Source organism: Spermophilus citellus, assembly GCF_964194105.1.
Source record: "Spermophilus citellus genome assembly, chromosome: 2".
Lineage (NCBI taxonomy): Eukaryota > Metazoa > Chordata > Mammalia > Rodentia > Sciuridae > Spermophilus > Spermophilus citellus.
In genome coordinates, this window is record NC_138183.1 from 55,686,320 (window position 1) to 55,704,965 (window position 18,646).

Below are 18,646 nucleotides of genomic sequence, written 5' to 3' on the forward strand. Positions count from 1 at the left end.
CTACTTGCCAACGATATAATTCTATATCTAAAAGACCCTCAAAATTCCACCAGAAAACTTTGATAACTAGTAAATTAATTCAGCAAGGTAGCACAATACAAAATCAACACTCATAAATCAAAGGAATTTCTGTATATCAGAGACAAATCCTCTGAAAGGGAAATGAGGAAAACCACCCCATTTACAATAGCCTCAAAAAAAAATACTTGGAAAAAAAATAATAAAATAAAATACTTGGGAACAAACCTAATGAAAGAAGTAAAAAACCTCTACAATGAAAACTACAGAATGCTGAAGAAATTCTAGAATCCTTAGAAGATGGAAACATCTCCCTTGTTCTTTTTTTTTTTTTTTTGCTATTTTTTTTTTATTGGATGTTCACAACTTTACAAAGCTCATGACAAATCATATTTCATAAATTAGAATCAGTTGGGTTATGAACTCCCATTTTTTCCCAAATACAGATTGCAGAATCACATCGGTTACACATCACATTTTTACATACTGCCATAATAGTGACTGTTGTATTCTGCTACTTTTCCTATCCTCTACTATCCCCCCTCCCCTCCCCTCCCATCTTCTCTCTCTACCCCATCTACTGTAATTCATTTCCCTCCATGTTTGTTATCCCATTCCCCTCGTAAACTCTTAAATGTAATTTTGTATAACAATGAGGGTCTCCCTCCATTTCCATGTGATTTCCCTTTTTTTCCTCCCTTTCCCTCCCGCCTCCTGTCTCTGTTTAATGCTAATCTTTTCTTCCTGCTCATCCTCCCTGTTCTGTTCTTAGTTGCTCTCATTTGGTAGAGTGTTTGCCTCTCATTGCACAAGGGCCTGAGTTCAATTCTTAGCACCACAAAAAAAAAAAAAAAAAAAAAAAAAAAAAAAAAAAAAAAGGTTCTTGAGATGGTCTCCCTTGTTCTTGAATAGGCAGAATTAATATTGTCAAAATGATTATACTACCAAAAGCACTTTACAGATTTAATGAAATTCCATTCAAATTTCCAGAGATTCCTCATAGAAAAAGAAAAGGCAGTCATGAAATTCATCTGGAAAAATAAGAGACCCAGAATAGCTAAAGCAAATCCTTAGCAAGAAGAGTGAAGCAGGTGGCATCACTACCCAGACTTTAAACTATACTACAGAGTAACAGTAATTTAAAAAGCATGGCATTGGCACCAAAATAGACTTATAGACCAATGGTACAGAATAGAGGACACACAGACTAACCCACAAAATTACAACTATCTTATATTAGACAAAGGCACCAAAAACATGCATTGGAGAAAAGAAATCCTCTTCAACAAATGGTGTTGGGAAAACTGGAAATCCATATGCAACAAAATGAAAGTAAACCCCTATCTCACTATGCACAAAACTCAATTCAAAGTGGCTCAAAGACCTAGGAATTCGGTCTAGCCAGAAACACAGCACCTTTTAGAAGAAAAAGTAGGCCCAAATCTCTATCGTGTTGGATTAAGCCCCAACTTCCTTAACAAGACTCTTATAGCACAAAAGTTAAAATCAACAATCAATAAATTGGGATGGATTCAAACTAAAAAGCTTCTTCTCAGCAAAAGAAACAATCAGTGAGGTGAATAGACAGCTTACAGCTTGGGAGCAAATTTTTACCACTCACACATCAGATATAGCACTAATCTCTAAGGTATATAAAGAACTCAAAAAGCTAAACACCAAAAAAAAAAAAAAAAAGTAGCCCAATCAATAAATGGGTCAAGGAACTGAACAGACACTTCTCAGAAGATGATATACAATCAATCAACAAATATATGAAAAATTGTTCAACATCTTTAGCAATTTGAGAAATGTAAATCAAAACTACTCTAAGATTTCATCTCACGCCAATCAGAATGGCAGCTGTTAGGAACATAAACAACAGTAAGTATTGGCGAGGATGTGGGGGAAAAGGCACACTCATACACTGCTGGTGGGGCTGCAAATTGGTGCAGCCCATATGGAAAGCAGTATAGAGATTTCTTGGAAAACTGGGAATAGAACCATCATTTGACCCAGCTATCCCCCTCCTTGGTATACTCAAAGGACTTAAAAACAGCATACTACATGGACACAGCCACATCAATGTTTATTGCTGCACAATTCACAATAGCTAAATAGTGGAACCAACTTAGATGCCCTTCAATAGCTGAATGGATAAAGAAAATGTGGTATATGTACACAATGGAGAATTACTCAGTAATAAAAGAGAATAAAATCATGGCATTTGCAGGTAAATGGATGGAGTTGGAGAAGAAATGCTAAGTGAAGTTAGCCAATCCCCAAAAAAAAAAACAAATGCTGAATGTTTTCTCTGATATAAAGAGGCTGATTCATAGTGGGGTTGGGAGGAGGAGCATGGGAGGATTAGATGAACTCTAGATAGGGAAAAGGGTTGGGAGAGGAAGAAAGGGGATATGGAGTAAAAAAGATGGTGGAATGAGATGAATATCATTACTCTAAGTACATGTATGAAGACACGAATGGTGTGAATAGACTTTATATACAACCTGAGATATGAAAAATTGTACTCTATATGTGTACTATGTGTTGTAATGCACTCGTCTGTCATATATAACAAATTAGAATATAAAAAGAATCTTTAAGCATATACAACTTTATGGCATAAAGTATGCTTGCAATGTTGAGCAACCATTACCATCATCTAGTTCCAGAACTTTTTCATTGTGACTCATTAAGTAGTTACCCTAATTTGCCTTCTTACCTCAGCCTGTGTTAACCTCCAACCTGCTTTGGATTGCTATGGATTTGACTATTCTGCATATTTCATATAAGTGGAATCACACAAGTATGGTCTCTTGTATTTGGCTTCTCTTAACATAGTGTTGTCAAAGTATATCCATATTGCAACATGTATCAGTAATTCCTTAGTCATTATGGCTAAATAATATCCCATTGTCTGGAAATAACACATTTTTTTACCCATTCATCAATGAATGGGCATTCGGGCTATTTCCACTTTTTGGCCATTGTGAATAATGATGCTGTGAATGTTCATTATCAAGGATCTGTGTGAATACCTGCTTTCAATCCTTTGGGATATATACCTAGAAGTGGAATTGCTAGATCATGTACTAACTTCCAGTTCAACTTACCAACAAGTCATCAAACAATTTTCCACTGTGACTGCACCATTTTAAGTCCCCATTAGCAATGTATGAGGCTTCCAACTGTTCTGCATCCTTGCAACACTTGTATTTTACTTTTCTTCTTTTATCATGGTAATCTTGGTTTGTGTGAAGATTTTTTTTTCATTGTGGTTATGATTTACATTTCCCTAATGATTAATGATGTTAAATATCTTTGCATATATTTGCTGAACATTTGTATATTTTCTTTAGAAATGTGTCTATTCAAATCTTTTGCCTATTTTAAAAATTAGGTTGTCCTAACCTTGTCAATAATTTCTTCATATTCTGTGTATTGTACCTTCATTAGATATATGATTATAAATATTTTCTTCCACTCTGTGGATTGTCTTTCCACTGTGTTGATACTATCTTTTCATATACAAAAGATTTTAACTTTGAAGAATTCCAATTTATCTATTTTTTCTTTTGTCTCATCACATTCAAAAATCTATTACCAAATATAAGCTCATGAAGATTTAACTGATTGTTTTTTGTTAAAAATTTTATGGCTTTTACTCTTATATTCAGGTTTTTGATCCATTTTTTTTTGTTAATTACTTACATGGTGTGAAGAGGTAAATATCCAAGAAAATACATTTTTAAATGTAAACTTTCTCCTGATCTATATAAATTAGACATCTATTTCTGAAAACAACCTACATATACCCTCTTAGTTGTTTGGTTTTTTGTTTTGTTTTGTTGGTTTGTGTGTATGTGTGTGTGTGGGGGGGGTACTGGGGATTGAACCCAGGGCCTTGTGCATGTGAGGCAAGCACTCTACCAACTGAGCTACATCCCCAGTCCCCTCTTAGTTTTTGTAAGGTCAAGGCACAATTCCTGTTAATTTGTGCATCACTGTCATTAACAAATATTTACTGAGTACTTACCATGTAAGAATATGTGCTGTTCATTTTATGTTTATGTGAATATATGTACAGAGGCAGGGGTTCACAAAACATCTGGTAAAGTTTAAAATTATTTAAATGATATGCTAAAAGAATGTTCTTCTTTGCCACAATTTTTGAGGTTTTTCCCTTTTTTTTCAGGAAGAGTAGTGAGAAAGAGAAATGTCCAATTTATATTATGTGAAAGTATGCACTTAAATTTTTACTATAGATATTAATAATATATTAATTATTCTATTTGTTCTTACTAAGTGCTCACTAGAGAATATGAAACAGCTTGATGGGAATTAATTTGAGAATATTTGGTATGGGAAAAACTGGGGGGTTGGAACTATAGTTTTTTCAGAGCATATGTTCAATAACAAGTATATACTGAACAAACATGAAAGCAGTGCTCTTCCTACTAATATTAATTCAAATCAATGAGCATTTGTTAAAGTCAGTTGATTATAATGGGTTATAAAAAATGAATAAGATATCACCTTAAGACTAATATATTAATACATATACAATTAACTGATCATATAAGTCAGACTACTATATGGTGCCCAGACAGATAAATACAGTGGTAAATGAGAATAACAAAAAGAGCCCTTATTTATGCCAACTGGAAGATGGTCTAAAATACCAGATAGAGTTAGAATACATTTAAATGTCAATGACAAAAAACTTCATTGTGAGAAAAATGTAGAGGCAAATATGTTTTGAGTAAAGCTAGTGGTAGATACAATAAGACTTAGCAATTAATTGTTGGTCATAAAGGGAAAATACAATAAAACAGTGAAAGCTATAAGGCGGACATTAAAGGAGAATTTGGAGAGACAAGACATGGAAGGGTTGGATAACATGTTCAGTTTGGGACTGCAGTAAATCTGAGATGTTTGCAGAAAATCCAAGTATAGCTGTCTAACAAGCAATTGAAGCTCTCAAAGAATTCAATTTAGTAAAAAAAAAAATAAAATATTAGAAGAGATCCTCAGAAGTATATTTGGTTGCTACCACACTTGAACAACAGGTAGGAATAATCAAAACATTAAGTTGCCAAATAACTATATTTTATGCAACTTAATTAACAATTATTTATACTGATCAGAGGTTGAAATTTTCATTCTTGCACTTCCTTTTTTATAAATATTTTGTTTTAGTTGTGGTTGGACACAATACTTTTATTTTATTTTTATGTGGTGCTGAGGATTGAACCCAGTGCCCCGCACATGCTAAGCGAGCACTCTACTGCTGAGCTACGACCCCAGCACTCTACTGCTGACCTACAACCCCAGCCCCTCATTCTTGCACTTCTTGATCCATCCTTGTAACATTTCATCACTAATAACAGAACTGTATAAATTAGCATATTTACTATATAAAAATACATATGTTTATGTAGTAAATATACTATAAATACATATTTATATATTATATGTATACTTATATACAAAATAATATATGTGATAGAATATTAATATATTAGCATATTATCAATATAACTGATATGCAATATGCTAATACATAATATAATGTTTGCATGTTATATTACAAAAACGTATGTTTATATAAATATAAAATTATAATATCAAGCCCTTCAAATCCCACTACTCAGATATCATTCATCATGAAAGGGTATCCCCTTAAATAGCATCATATAAAACAAAAGGCTAGAAAGAAGCTGTGAGGACAAAGAAATATGCATTATTATCTCTGGGCCTCTGTATACTATTCAGAAAGAGTTGAGCTTCTGAAATATGAGAAACTTTTAGAAGGTTGGAAATATATGCCAAAGACCAAGGAAAATATTTGCATGTTGACTGGGCTCTTCCACATTTTAATATTTCTTGCTTTCTTTAATCAGTTCTATTAGTATCCAAAGCCAGAGCTTGTGCTTACAATAAAAATATGGCAAAATTTAATGAGCTTACTTTGAAAATAAGTGTTATTTCAAAAGAGTGTCATCATGGCACAAAATGTAGGTGCATTTGGAGGATAAACAGAAAAATACAGAAATTTGGAGTAGGAAAAACAAAGAAAGCAAAGGGAATGGATGTTTTGTAATGCAGTTGTCAGAGACACCTCAGTCAGAATGTTTCTTCAAAAAGTGAAACTTGATACAGCTTACAGGCCACACTGATCTGACCCTTCTTGTGTCTTCTCTCATAATTCTCCATCTAATTCACTTGGTTCAAGTCATATAGGGCATCATTCCATTCCTTGAGCATGCCATTCTTCTTCTATCAATTTTTACTTAACCTTCATTTTCTCAACTAAGATTTAAATTCCTTAAGTAGATATTTCTTCATCCCAAGACCAAATTTGGTACCCCAATTATGTGCTCTCTTAACACTCTTCCACTTCAACAGCACTCGGTTGCTTGTATAATGGTGATATTTTGCTTTATAGTTGCAGTGCCATGATGGTAGAGATTTGTCTTATGTCACACTTCAGGCTCATGGGAAAGTATCAGACAAGGAATCAGAGAAATCCTATTTGGTTCCACTTAAAAAGCAGGGAACTGGGACTCGAGTACTTGTACTGGATGCCAATGAACTATACTGCACAGCCTTCTCTCAACACATGATGTCACAGCTAAACAACTGGTTTGGTTTTTTGTTTTTTAAATTTTTTGAAGGGCTAAAAACATCAGTAATAAACATAATTAATCTACTGTAAGTATTTGAAAGCTTATGAAAGCAACTTACCTGGAGAAAGATCTGTGCCAGTTCCTCTATCTATATAATACTAAGAAATGACCCTTCTTGTCTCAAGAAAATGTAAACAAATATGACAAAATATTTGAGAATTTTTTAAATTCTTTCTATCTTAATCTAATCAAAATATCAAAACCTTTCATCCTCATTAACAACATAATACTATTTGACAACTATCAAATCTGACATAATCTGAACAATGATGCAAATATATCTCTTCTACAAAGATATAGCTGTAATGCTCCTCTGACTTGTAATTTATTATTTTCTCATAAGTGAAGTCCCACAGTATTAAAAACATACTGTATAAATATATAGTGGAAATGAGGCAAATCAGTACTGTAGTTTGCAGCATCATAAGTCACAGCAAAGTATTTGGGTTTGGCATTGGTTTCACAGATTGGAGTATCATGTTTCTCCACAGCTGTGGGTGTGCCGGCCTCCAAACACCCACAAGTAATTGGTTCTGACTGTTGTACTGTTCTCTACTGGCCTGTATGGGACTCAAAAGCTCTTCACTTGCAGCTCTTTCAACTTGAGTTATTATAACTCAAGATAAAAGCTCTCGAGCAGCCCTAAGCTAATGGGTCAAAGACCAACTTGCCAGAAAAGTTAAAGGCCTAGCAAGTGAACAACTGATGAGAAATCTGAGAGAACTCAAGCATGTTGCTGAAGAAAATATTAACCTATAGAAGGATTATGTTTTAAAATAATTATTCATTTCTACAATATGATCAATTTCCTTATAAGCAAGTATGATAGCATAATACATTAAGTTTTGGGTTAGTAATGAATATTTACTTTTTTAATCCAGTGAAATGAATGTATAAGATAATAATGAGATAGTTAAAAGTATATACCAGCTGTCCTTGACTTGTTTATTCATTAAAAAAAAATGAAAACGATGACAATTAACATTAATACTGTACTGCTGCTGCTAAAAGCACTGGTAAGGATTGAATTCTTTTTGCATATGTAAAGATTTCCTCATGTTAACATATATTTCTTAAAGCTATACATTTAGCTTAGCTGTAGGATATATATGGAACTATCAGAAAAATCTTTTTATATGTAAGCAAGAAAAACAATATTGAGCAGCTACTTACATGCCAGACATAGTATCTTTGTTGCATCCTCTCAATAACCCTATCATATAAACATTTTCATCTACATATTACAAATATAAAAAGTGATGCTTTAGTATTTGTATGGCTCATAAACAAGAGTGCCAGAATATGCATTGAGGCCTGCCTGATTCTCAAGCCTTATATGAGGGGCCTGTGAGAAGGAGATGATGACACATGTGATGGGTGTTGGAGGACAGAGCTAGTCAACAGAATTTCAAAGTGACTAAAATAAATACTAGAGAGATGAAAGACATCAATACCAAAACGGTCAAAAGCAGAATCAAAGCAGATTTTAAAGTAAAAATCAGGGAAAAATAGATGATGCAAGAACAGATTGGAAATATATGAAGGTGGGGTTTGCAGTATCTATAGCAAGCAATTTTGGAATCCTACTGGGCATAGCAGTTTGGTTGAGTGGGATAGCTCTAACAGAATCAGTGGAACTAAAATAAGAAAAAATTTCCTGCTATACAAAAGTTATTATATAATTTAATTCACTAAATATATGTACTATCCGTAAGACTCATTGCTAAAAATGAAATAAAACAAGTATTTTTATTGTTATTCCCCCTTAACAATTGGTATCAAATTGCTGCAGAGCCTCCAACAAACATTTTATCTTCACTGTACCTTTTCTGACAATGTCAGGAAGAACAAATCCCTTCCACTTCTGAGCTCCATAGGCTTATTATATGCCTATTTTTGTGATTTCTTATGTCTCTGTTTCCCCAGCTAGAAGAGGAACCCGTAAGAGCAGAGATCATGTCTTATTCATCTTAATCCTTATGCGTCACAAAGTTCTAACTATTTCTAAATTGTTAAATATAGGTAAAAAAAAATAGCCCATGCAATAAGAATTGCAACAGAAAGGAAGCTAACATACATTCAGTTCTTTTCAGACATGGTGGTACAAAGCACTGACTAAGCATATCTGATGCCCAAAATATCAGTAGATATTAGTATTAACAAATACTAGGTAAGAAAAAGCAATTCAATGAGGTCAAAATCTTACTCAAGAATACAAAGAAGTTAGGATCTAGCATGCTAATTATGACCTAATTGAGAAGTTAATGACACTCCCAGTACATACCATGCTATCCACCAAGGCAGAATAAGCCCCCTAGAGCCTCTTTCTCCCACTGATTATAACCCAAATCTCTTAGGAAAATGCAAAAAAGGAACTACCTGCGGACTCTGAGAAGTATAGGAAAGTGGGCAGAACTAGAAAGGAGTAAAAAACTAGAGAAGTGAATGATAGAACTATCAAAAGCCTTCTAACAAAGAGAAGCCCAGGACTCGATGGATTCTCAGCTGAGTTCTACCAGACCTTTAAAGAAAATCTAATACCAATCCTCCTCAAATTATTCCATGAAATAGAAAAGGAATTCTGCCAAACTCATTTTATAAAGCCAATATAACCCTGATACCAAAACCAGATAAAGACACATCAAGAAAAGAAAGTTTTAGGCCAATATCCTTGATGAACATAGATGCAAAATTTCTTAATTAAATATTGGAAAATCACATACAAAAATACAGTGCACAATTATCAAGTGGGTTTCATTGTGGGGGTGTGAGGTTCTTTCAATATACAGAAATCAATAAATGTAATTCACCACATAAGACAAGAATTACATGATTATGTAACTGATGCAGAAAAAAACATTTGACAAAGTACAACCTTTCATGTTTAATACACTAGAAAAACAAGGGATAGAGGAACATACCTCAATATTGTAAGGGCTATATACCACAAACCTAAGTCCAAACTTATTGTGAATGGAGAAAAACTGAAAGCATTTCCTCTAAAAATAGACACAAGATAAGGATGCGACTCTTCTTAAACATAGTCCCTGAAACTCTAGCCAAAGAAATCAGGCAAGAGAAGGAAACTAAAGGGATATGAATAGGAAAAGACGAGCTCAAATTATTTCTGTCTACCAACAACATGATCCTATATTCAGAAGCCACAAAAAAACTCTTACCAGAAGATTTGTAGAGCTCGTGAATGAATTCAGCAAAGTAGCAGGATTCAAAAATCAACGCCCATAAAGTAATCACATTCCTATACTCTAATAATAAATCTGTTGAAAAAGAAATTAGGAAAAGTATTCCATTCACAATAATCTCAAAAAAAAAAGAAAAGGAAAGGAAAAACTTAGGAATCAATATAACAAAAAAGGTGAAGGACCTCTACAATGAAAACTATAGAACACTAAAGAATGAAATTGAAGAAGACTTGAAGACTTTAGAAGATGGGAAGACCTCCATGTTCTTGAATAGGCAGAATTAATATTGTCAAAATAGCCAAACTATCAAAAACACCATACAGATTCAGTGCAATTCACATCAAAATTCCAATGATGTTCTCCACAGAACTAGTAAAAGCAGTCATGAAATTCAATTGGAAAAACAAGAGACCCAGAATAGTCAAAACAATCACTAGCAATAAAAGCAAAGCAGGAGGCATCATAATACTGGACCTCAAATCATACTACAGAGCTATAGTAACAAACAGCATGGTACTGGCACAAAAACAGGCATGAAGACCAATAGAATAGAAGAGACAAAGACAAATCCACATAAATATAGTTATCTCATACTACAAAGGCGCCAAAAACATTTTGGAGAAAAGAGAGCTCTTTTAACAAATGATACTGGGAAAACTGGAAATCCAAATGTAGTAGAATAAAATTAAATCCCTCTCACCCTGCAAAACCTTAACTCAAAGTAAATCAAAGACCTAGGAATTAGACTAGCAACCCTGCACCTGCTAGAAGAAAACGGAGGCCCAACACTCCCAAGATGTCAGCTCAGGAACTGACTTCTTTAACAAGACTCTTAAAGCCCAAGAAATAAAATCAAAAATAAATGGGATGGCATCAGATTAATAAGACTCTTCCCAGCAAAGGAAACAATCAAGAGTATGAAGAGAGAGCCAACAGAATGGGAGAAAATTTTTGACACCTGCTCCTCAGACAGGGCATTAATATCCAGGGTATACAAAGAACTGAAAATACTTAACACACACACACACACAAAAAAAAAAAACAAAACAAACAAACAAAAAAAAACCCAGATAACCCAATCAATATATGGGCAAAGGAACTAAACAGACACCTCTCAAAAAACAAAAATACACATGCTCACCAAATATACGAAAAACATTTTCAACATCTTTAGCGCTTAGAGAAATGCAAATTAAAACTACACTGAGATTCCATCTTGCTCTACTTGGAATGGTAATTATCAAGGCTACAAATAATTATATCTTTTGGTGAGGATGTGAGGAAAAGGGTACACTCATACATTGCTAGTGGGACTACAAATTGATGTAAGGGTACACTCATACATTGTTGCTTGGGACTGCAAATTTTGGAGATTCTTCAAAAAACTAGGAATTGGAACGACCATATGACCCCGCTATCCCACTCCTCAGTATATATATCCAATGGATTTAAAATTAGGACACTACAGTGATACAGCCACATCAATGTTTATAGCAGCAAAATTCAAAATAGCTAAGCTATGGAGCCAAACTAGGTGCCCTTTAACAGATTGACAGGTAAAGAAAGTGTGGTATATGTACATATACCAGTATTATTTAGCCATAAAGAAGATGACTTTTTGGCATTTACTGATAAGTGGATGGAACTGGAGAATATCATGCTAAGTGAAATCAGCCAGTCTCAAAAAAATCAAAGGTCAATTTATTTTTGATATGCAGAAGCTAATCCAAAATAAGCAGCAGGGTGGGGGAGATAAAAAACAGAATAGAAGAAAGATCAGTACAATAAACAAGGGGGAAAAAAGGGAAGGGAGGCGGGATAGGATGGGAAAGACAGTGAAATGAACTGACCTAACTTCCTTATGTACATATATGAATATACCATATGAATCTCATCATTATGCACATCTATAAGACACTAATTTTTAAAAAAAACCTCTTAAGTAAATATCAGAAAGATCAGTAGGGTAGAAGGAAGGGAAGAGGGGGAAGGAACAGAGGAGAGAAAAGGGAAATACTGGAGGGAGAATAAGAACAAATTATATTACATGCTTTTGTAATTATGTCAGAGTGAATTTTTTGTCATGTATAACTAAAATGAACCAATATGCTTAAAAATACTAGTCTTCATAAGTTTTTAAAATATGCATACTTGTTGAACCAGAAAAATCACCCAATGATATTTTCAATGTATGAATATGTAACATTTATGACAATTATGAAATAATGGGAGGAGAATGAATGAACCTACACTCTTTACACTTTTCTTGAATGGATAAAATACTAACTCTAAGTAGGCTGTGTATAGTAGGCACTAAAATAATAATGCAAAAAGATATATAAAAGAGCCAATAGATAAATTAAAATATTAAAGTCCAAATCATCAAAAAGAAAGAGGAAATGGAACACAAAAACAGAAAGAAGGAACATAGAACAAAATGGTAGTCAAAACTCCAAGTTTATTGGTAATTGACAAAATATAAATGGTCTAATCACCAAATTAAAAGCCATGAATAGTCTAAATGGATAAAACAAAACAAAACTGTATCTTTCTGGAAGAAAACTACTGTAAATGTAAAATATGGGTTAAAAGAATGAAAAGAGCTATACTAGGCAAACAAAGAAGGCTGGAATATAAAAGGTGGTAACAACCACAATTATAAAAAATGGACAGCATACTGAACAGTGTTCAGGCCAGACCTGGAGACCTGAACATTTAGGGTTCAGAAGATAATGAAAACACATTCAATTCATTCCCATCTCAAAACAGAACTGCCTGAATCCTTGGACCATCCCACCTTCTATGTTTCACACTTTAATAAGTAATTTAAATGCATTTTCCCCCCTTGGTGAATTTCCACTTATTTATCAACATCTTGTTGAAAAAGCTTTTGCTAAGGTCACAAATGGCCTCCATACATTAAATATGAAGGCCATTTTCAATCTTCATTTCACTTGTCCTTCAGAACATCCAACACTACTAACTTGTAATTTTTCTTGAAATACTTTATTCTTATGATAGCATGCTTTTGGTTTTCCTCTTACTCTATGCCATTTCTCTCACTGCTATCTTATCCTCTTTTACTTAGCATTATATGTTGGAATTTTTCAAGCTTTGCTGTCAGGTTGTTTTTTCTTCTTACCCTATAAACTCTTCATCTGTAGCTCACTCTCACTAACAGTTTCAAGTCCTTTCTCTATGAGGATGACTTAAAATTTATACTTCATGCCTTCGCCTTGGATTCTGTATCTCCAGCTTCATGTTTCATACATGCCTCAAATTCAACATACTTAAACTACTTTCATCAATATCCCCTCCTGATCTGTCTCTTTCTCAGTAAATGCAATCACTAATCAATTTTAAAAAGCAAAACCCTAGGAACTGTCACTGACAAACCTTTTCCCTTGTTCTTCAACATCTAAGTGGTTCACCACACTGCTGCCAAAGTATTCTTTATATTAAAATCCAAAGCTGACCACATTACTCCTTTAAAAATTTTCAATGACTTTTCCCCTGTTCACAGGACAAAGAAACAATCTGGTCTCTTTCTTTTTCTACAAACCATTCTTTTTGCAAGCCTCTCTAGCCTTTGTTATCTTTCTTCCAGCCACACTAGTCTTTCTTAGTTTCTTCTTTCCACCACAGTCTTTGTAGATGTTGTCACTTCTCTCACCTGGATCCTATTCTCTTCCACTCTTGCCTAATTCTTACCTAATTTTCAGATATTAGCCCAAGCATCACTGGCCCTAAAAAGGTTTTTACTCATATGTTAGCTCCTTTATTTAAAAACATAAAAACAACCTTATACATCTAAGCTCTTTCTTTTCAATACATGATCTTGGTTAGTGATTATGGATTAATTAGTGTGATTATATAAAAAAATTATTACTTCCACTACTTTATTTTAAGTAACCTGAACGAGAACAAAGATTTTCTGTTTTGGTTCACATGCTGTCTCCTAGACTAGAATTGTGACCACCATAGAGTAGATGCTCAATAAATTCTGAATTAATGGATAAAGAATTAAACCAAACACAAAGAAGACAGTGTACAAGTCAGCAGAAGTCTGGGAGTCAAAAAAGGGAAAGTAGATAACAAATGAAACAAAAGAGATAAGTATTTAAAGAGGATGAAGCTAAAAGCTTCCTATGTTGCAGAGGGTTGAAAGGGATGAGAAGGAACTAATGCATAGAGCAAGCATAAAATTTTGGTAACCTTTGAGAAAATAATTTCAGCAAAAAGATAGACTCAAAGACCATATGGAAGTAAAGCACAGGAGTAAATGTAAGGCAAGCATATAGAAGCCGCAAGTACTTTTTAATAACATGTTAATAAAAGCAGAAGAAAATGGGCCACATAAAAATAGGCCCAATAGCTAAACTGTGGAAGCAACCTAGATGCCCTTCAATAGATGAATGGATAAAGAAACTGTGGTATATATACACAATGGAATATTACTCAGCATTAAAAGAGAGGCATTTGCAAGTAAATGGATTGAGTGGAAGACTATTTAGCTAAGTGAAATAAGCCAAACCTCAAAAACCAAAGGCCGAATGTTTTCTCTGATAAGCAGATGCTGATCCATAATGGGGGTGGTGGTAGAGGTTAGGGAAGAATGAAGGAACTTTGGATTGGGCAGAGAAGAGTGAGGGGAAGGGTAGGTATGGGGTGGGATGAGTGGTGAATTGAGACAGACATTATTACCCTATATACATGCATGATTGCACATCCAGTGTGCCTCTGCATCAGGTAAAACCAGAGCAATGAGAAGTTGTGCTCCATTTGTGTACAATGTGTCAAAATGCATTCTTCTGTCAGGTATAACTAATTAGAACAATTTTTTTTTTAAGAGCACGTAGTTCAGTCATTGGAATATACTGATGTAACCAAGTAGAGGAGTTACATGCTGAAGGCTACAGGAGAAAGCAGAACAAAACAACAAAGCTTGCCATGGAAAGTGTTAGCTTATAAATAATCTTTTCCCAGGGTGATGATGCAAAAAATTACTTTCTAGAATGATAATGGTGATTAAAACAAGAGTTGGCTTTTTTTTTTCTTGGACTACTCACTAAAAGCAAGGTGAAAGTCCTAAGCACTTCAACATTTTTCATTAGTTCTCCCAACATCTCTGTTAGGTAGCAGTATCACTGTGCCCATTTTACAGATGAAAACCCTGAGAATCTAGGCCACGTGGTTAGCAACTGACAGAACTGAAATCTGAATTCAAACCTATGTAACTTGTATAGCACACGCTATAAGTGAGTTAACCTAATATTCACTCCTTCCTAACTTCCTGTCCCTTGATTCTTTATAGCTACAGGTAACCACATGATCTTTTTGAAACTAATAGAACATAAATAGAAATATACTTGGAGCTTCCTTAGAAGTTCTTCTCTCCTTTATAAGTAGATAAATCTTTAAATACATGAAAAAATTATTTTTAAAAGGTAAAGTATATTTTTTAAAAGGCAGATATATGAATATGCTGAAAGTATTTATGTATCATATATTGCTATACCATTCCATTATTCTGATTTGAATTTTACTAAAATCCTAGAGCTGGAGTGGCAGAGAAATTACATAAAAAAATGGAGCCACTAAACTAATGAAAACAGCCACCTACAACTTCTAGACTTCTTGCTATGTGAGAAAAAAATTCTCCACTTTTTAAAGTCATGTTAGTTTTCAATGGTTTTTGCGTGAAAGTATTCCTAGTGGATGCAACCCCACAGCCCATGCTCTTACACAAACAATACTGCCTCTCATCTATGAAATTCAGAGCAAGGCCTGATCTTCTTCCTTAGAGAGTTCTTAAGACATTCAAGTCAGAAAATACATATACAAATGTCTTGAAAATAAAAATTATCATACAAATTTATTATTGCTTTAGAAATAGTGATTCTCAGCTAAGGGAGGAGACAAGAGAGCATACATCCTGTAGACTGGGCAGCGTTCTCCTAGGAGGATACCTTAGAACCTCCTGGGGGGATTTTTTCACATCACAGGTGGCCTCTCTTGAGAATAACTGCCAGGATGGACAACCTCTTACAAATAAGATAATGAGCAAATCCTACAGACTTATTCAGAATGGAAAAATGATTGAAAAGTAGAATTTTGTTATGATAGTAAGGTATATTAAACACTTTTTCATGACTACAGTAGCATAATTATAGGTAAAGAAAATTTAAACTGATGGAGAAACAATTTCTGTCAAGTTTTGCCTTTCTTGAAATACAAGTAATTTTTATATGAATAATAGTAACAAGTAATGAACAATAGTACAACTCAACAAAGCTGACAAAATCTAAACAGTAGAACATAATGTTAACCAATGGGACCAGAGAAATAGCAGGAATAAATGTGCAATATTTTAGAGAGAAGCTAGAATAAATTCAAACACTCAAGTTTTTTAATTTCTTCGTTATTTTAATTTTTCTTGGTGGACTTCAAATTTACTGATCTCATTGGGAAATTAATAAAGTTATTTAAAAGTGGAACACACATCTCAGGTCCCAAGTAACTAACCTTTTTTACACTTATTAGAAAATTATTAGTATTTTAATTCAATAAATATGTGTTTAAATATATGTTGACATATGGGCCAGATTGCTTTTGGCACTGATACACCTTCACACCAGTGAAGAAAACACTCAAGACTACTTGTCTTTATGGAACTTATCTGGCTTTCTATTGAGGATAGGAAACAAACAGATAATAAGCAAATAAATAAAATATGGAGGGTAGATGGGCATCACAGGGAAAAAGAGAGACAGAGACAGAGAGTTTGTGAGGCAATTGAGAGGAGGGCTGGTGGCTGTGATTTTAAATACCCTGATCACAAAGGCTTCCTTGGGATGCTGACATTTGAGTTAAGACTTGCTGTAGGTGAAGAACCAAACCAAAGCTATACATCTATTTGGAATTAGCGAGGTCAACCCTATTCTCTTGAATGTTATCATTTGAAATAGGTCAACAGTTAAATGGCAAAATGATAACTGTTTTTCTTACAAGTCACCCTGAGCCACTGTAATCAAACCTAAAAAGGAAAAGAGACATTCTAATTATTGGTAACCCTCTGAATCTCACGGTTGACATGTCTGCCTTTTGAGAAAAAAAGTTTAAATGTTTATTTCATTCCTTTATGTTACAAATGTATTCATTTTTTAAAAACTCCCCAAACACGTATTTCAAATGTAGAAATTTTTTTTTAATCTTAAATGAGTCCAAATTTCATCATGGACTAAAATTTTAAGACATAAAATGAGTACTGAAACTGAATTTTAATCATATAGATGAATCACAACATGCATCTTTAGCTAGGCATGTATTATGGATAAGTCTAGTTTTCTACAGAGAATAATCACATGTTCTAATTACCATTTTGGTTATACGCATAATTAATAATATTCTGTCTTAATGGGACACACTGAATCTTCAGACAGTTGCATGCTTTAACTATGCATACTGCCAAATCCAACTGTCAGCTGTACTGGCAAACACAAAGGAATCTTGATGTAGTGTTTTAGCATTGATAACAATATGCATATCTTTAAACACGATACAATGGGAAAATTAATTGCTTTTCTTCCCTCAAATTTTTCTCTACACTAATTTTATGTTGCTTGATCGATCATTTAACCTAAATTATACATATTGGCAAGTGATCTTCTAAGCAATAAAAAGATAAATGCAAATGTGATCCAATATCCAAAGAAGAGAAAAATATTGTCATACAAGAACTTACTGTTTGTAAATTTTCATTTTCACGTAAACAAGCTGTGTGAAGCTCTGATTTCAAGGTTGCAATGTGACTTCGATGAGATGTCATTTCTTTCTCTAATGTAATGATTCTAGAGCTTGCAAGCTGGTAGACGTCCATGAAACTTTTAATCATAGCCTTAAGAAATAAAAATAATGTCACATATAATTCAAATAAAGCTGTCCCCAAAGGATAACTTCCATAATTTGAAAGAAAAATCATTAAAATTTTAAAATAAACAACTTTTCATCTTTCTTGAAAATAATAAAGCTAAACCTCACATTTTAAGTTGAAAACAGTGACTATTTAAGAAAGTTTGGGAGAAAATAATTGAGACTTCATTCCAGAGTATTTATTTAAATAAGATGTACTTTGATCTATTGTACTTAAAATTTAGAATGCAGTTTTAAAAGTTGGCACACTTATTTTCTGTAGTAAAGTTAAATTCACTTGTAATTTGACCTAAATTTCAATCTTAAAAAAAAGACACAATACATGGATATACAAACAAGATATTTCAAAATGAGCTGAGTTAGTAAAACTTTCAATACACCTACAAAATAAACATTTTGAACAAAAAGAACTAGAATAATCCTATGACTTTTTAAAAGAGTAAATAATGTGACTCCTATATTGAAGGAAAAGTATAATTATATTCACTCACAGAACACAGAAATATCTTCACATTATGCTATATACAATAAAATAAATATGTAAGCAAATGCTGGTAACTTATTATTTCCCCTAAATCATGCAATATTGGGGGGAATTGGTGAACCTCTGTATCATCCTTCTAAAGCAACCTGCAATAATTTTTTAAGTCCAAGGGATACTATTATGCTTTTTTAAAAACATATTTCAAAATACCTTATATATCAAAATAAAGTCAAACATTTCAAAGACAATTTCAAAGTGATATTATTTATAATAAAAATATGTTCCTACTCCTATCACAATTTTTACAATACAATTTGCAA

At 33.4% G+C, this 18,646-nt stretch overlaps 1 protein-coding gene across 1 annotated transcript in view; it reads right to left on the reverse strand.

The window, feature by feature from the left end:
• The window catches only part of CCDC171 (coiled-coil domain containing 171), a 387,757-nt gene that overhangs the window by 41,126 nt on the left and 327,985 nt on the right, over positions 1-18,646 (reverse strand). Inside the window, exon 23 of the mRNA XM_081262194.1 lies at positions 17,655-17,807. Coding sequence (XP_081118320.1) covers positions 17,655-17,807 — 153 coding nt within the window. The remainder of the gene's footprint in view (positions 1-17,654; positions 17,808-18,646) is intronic.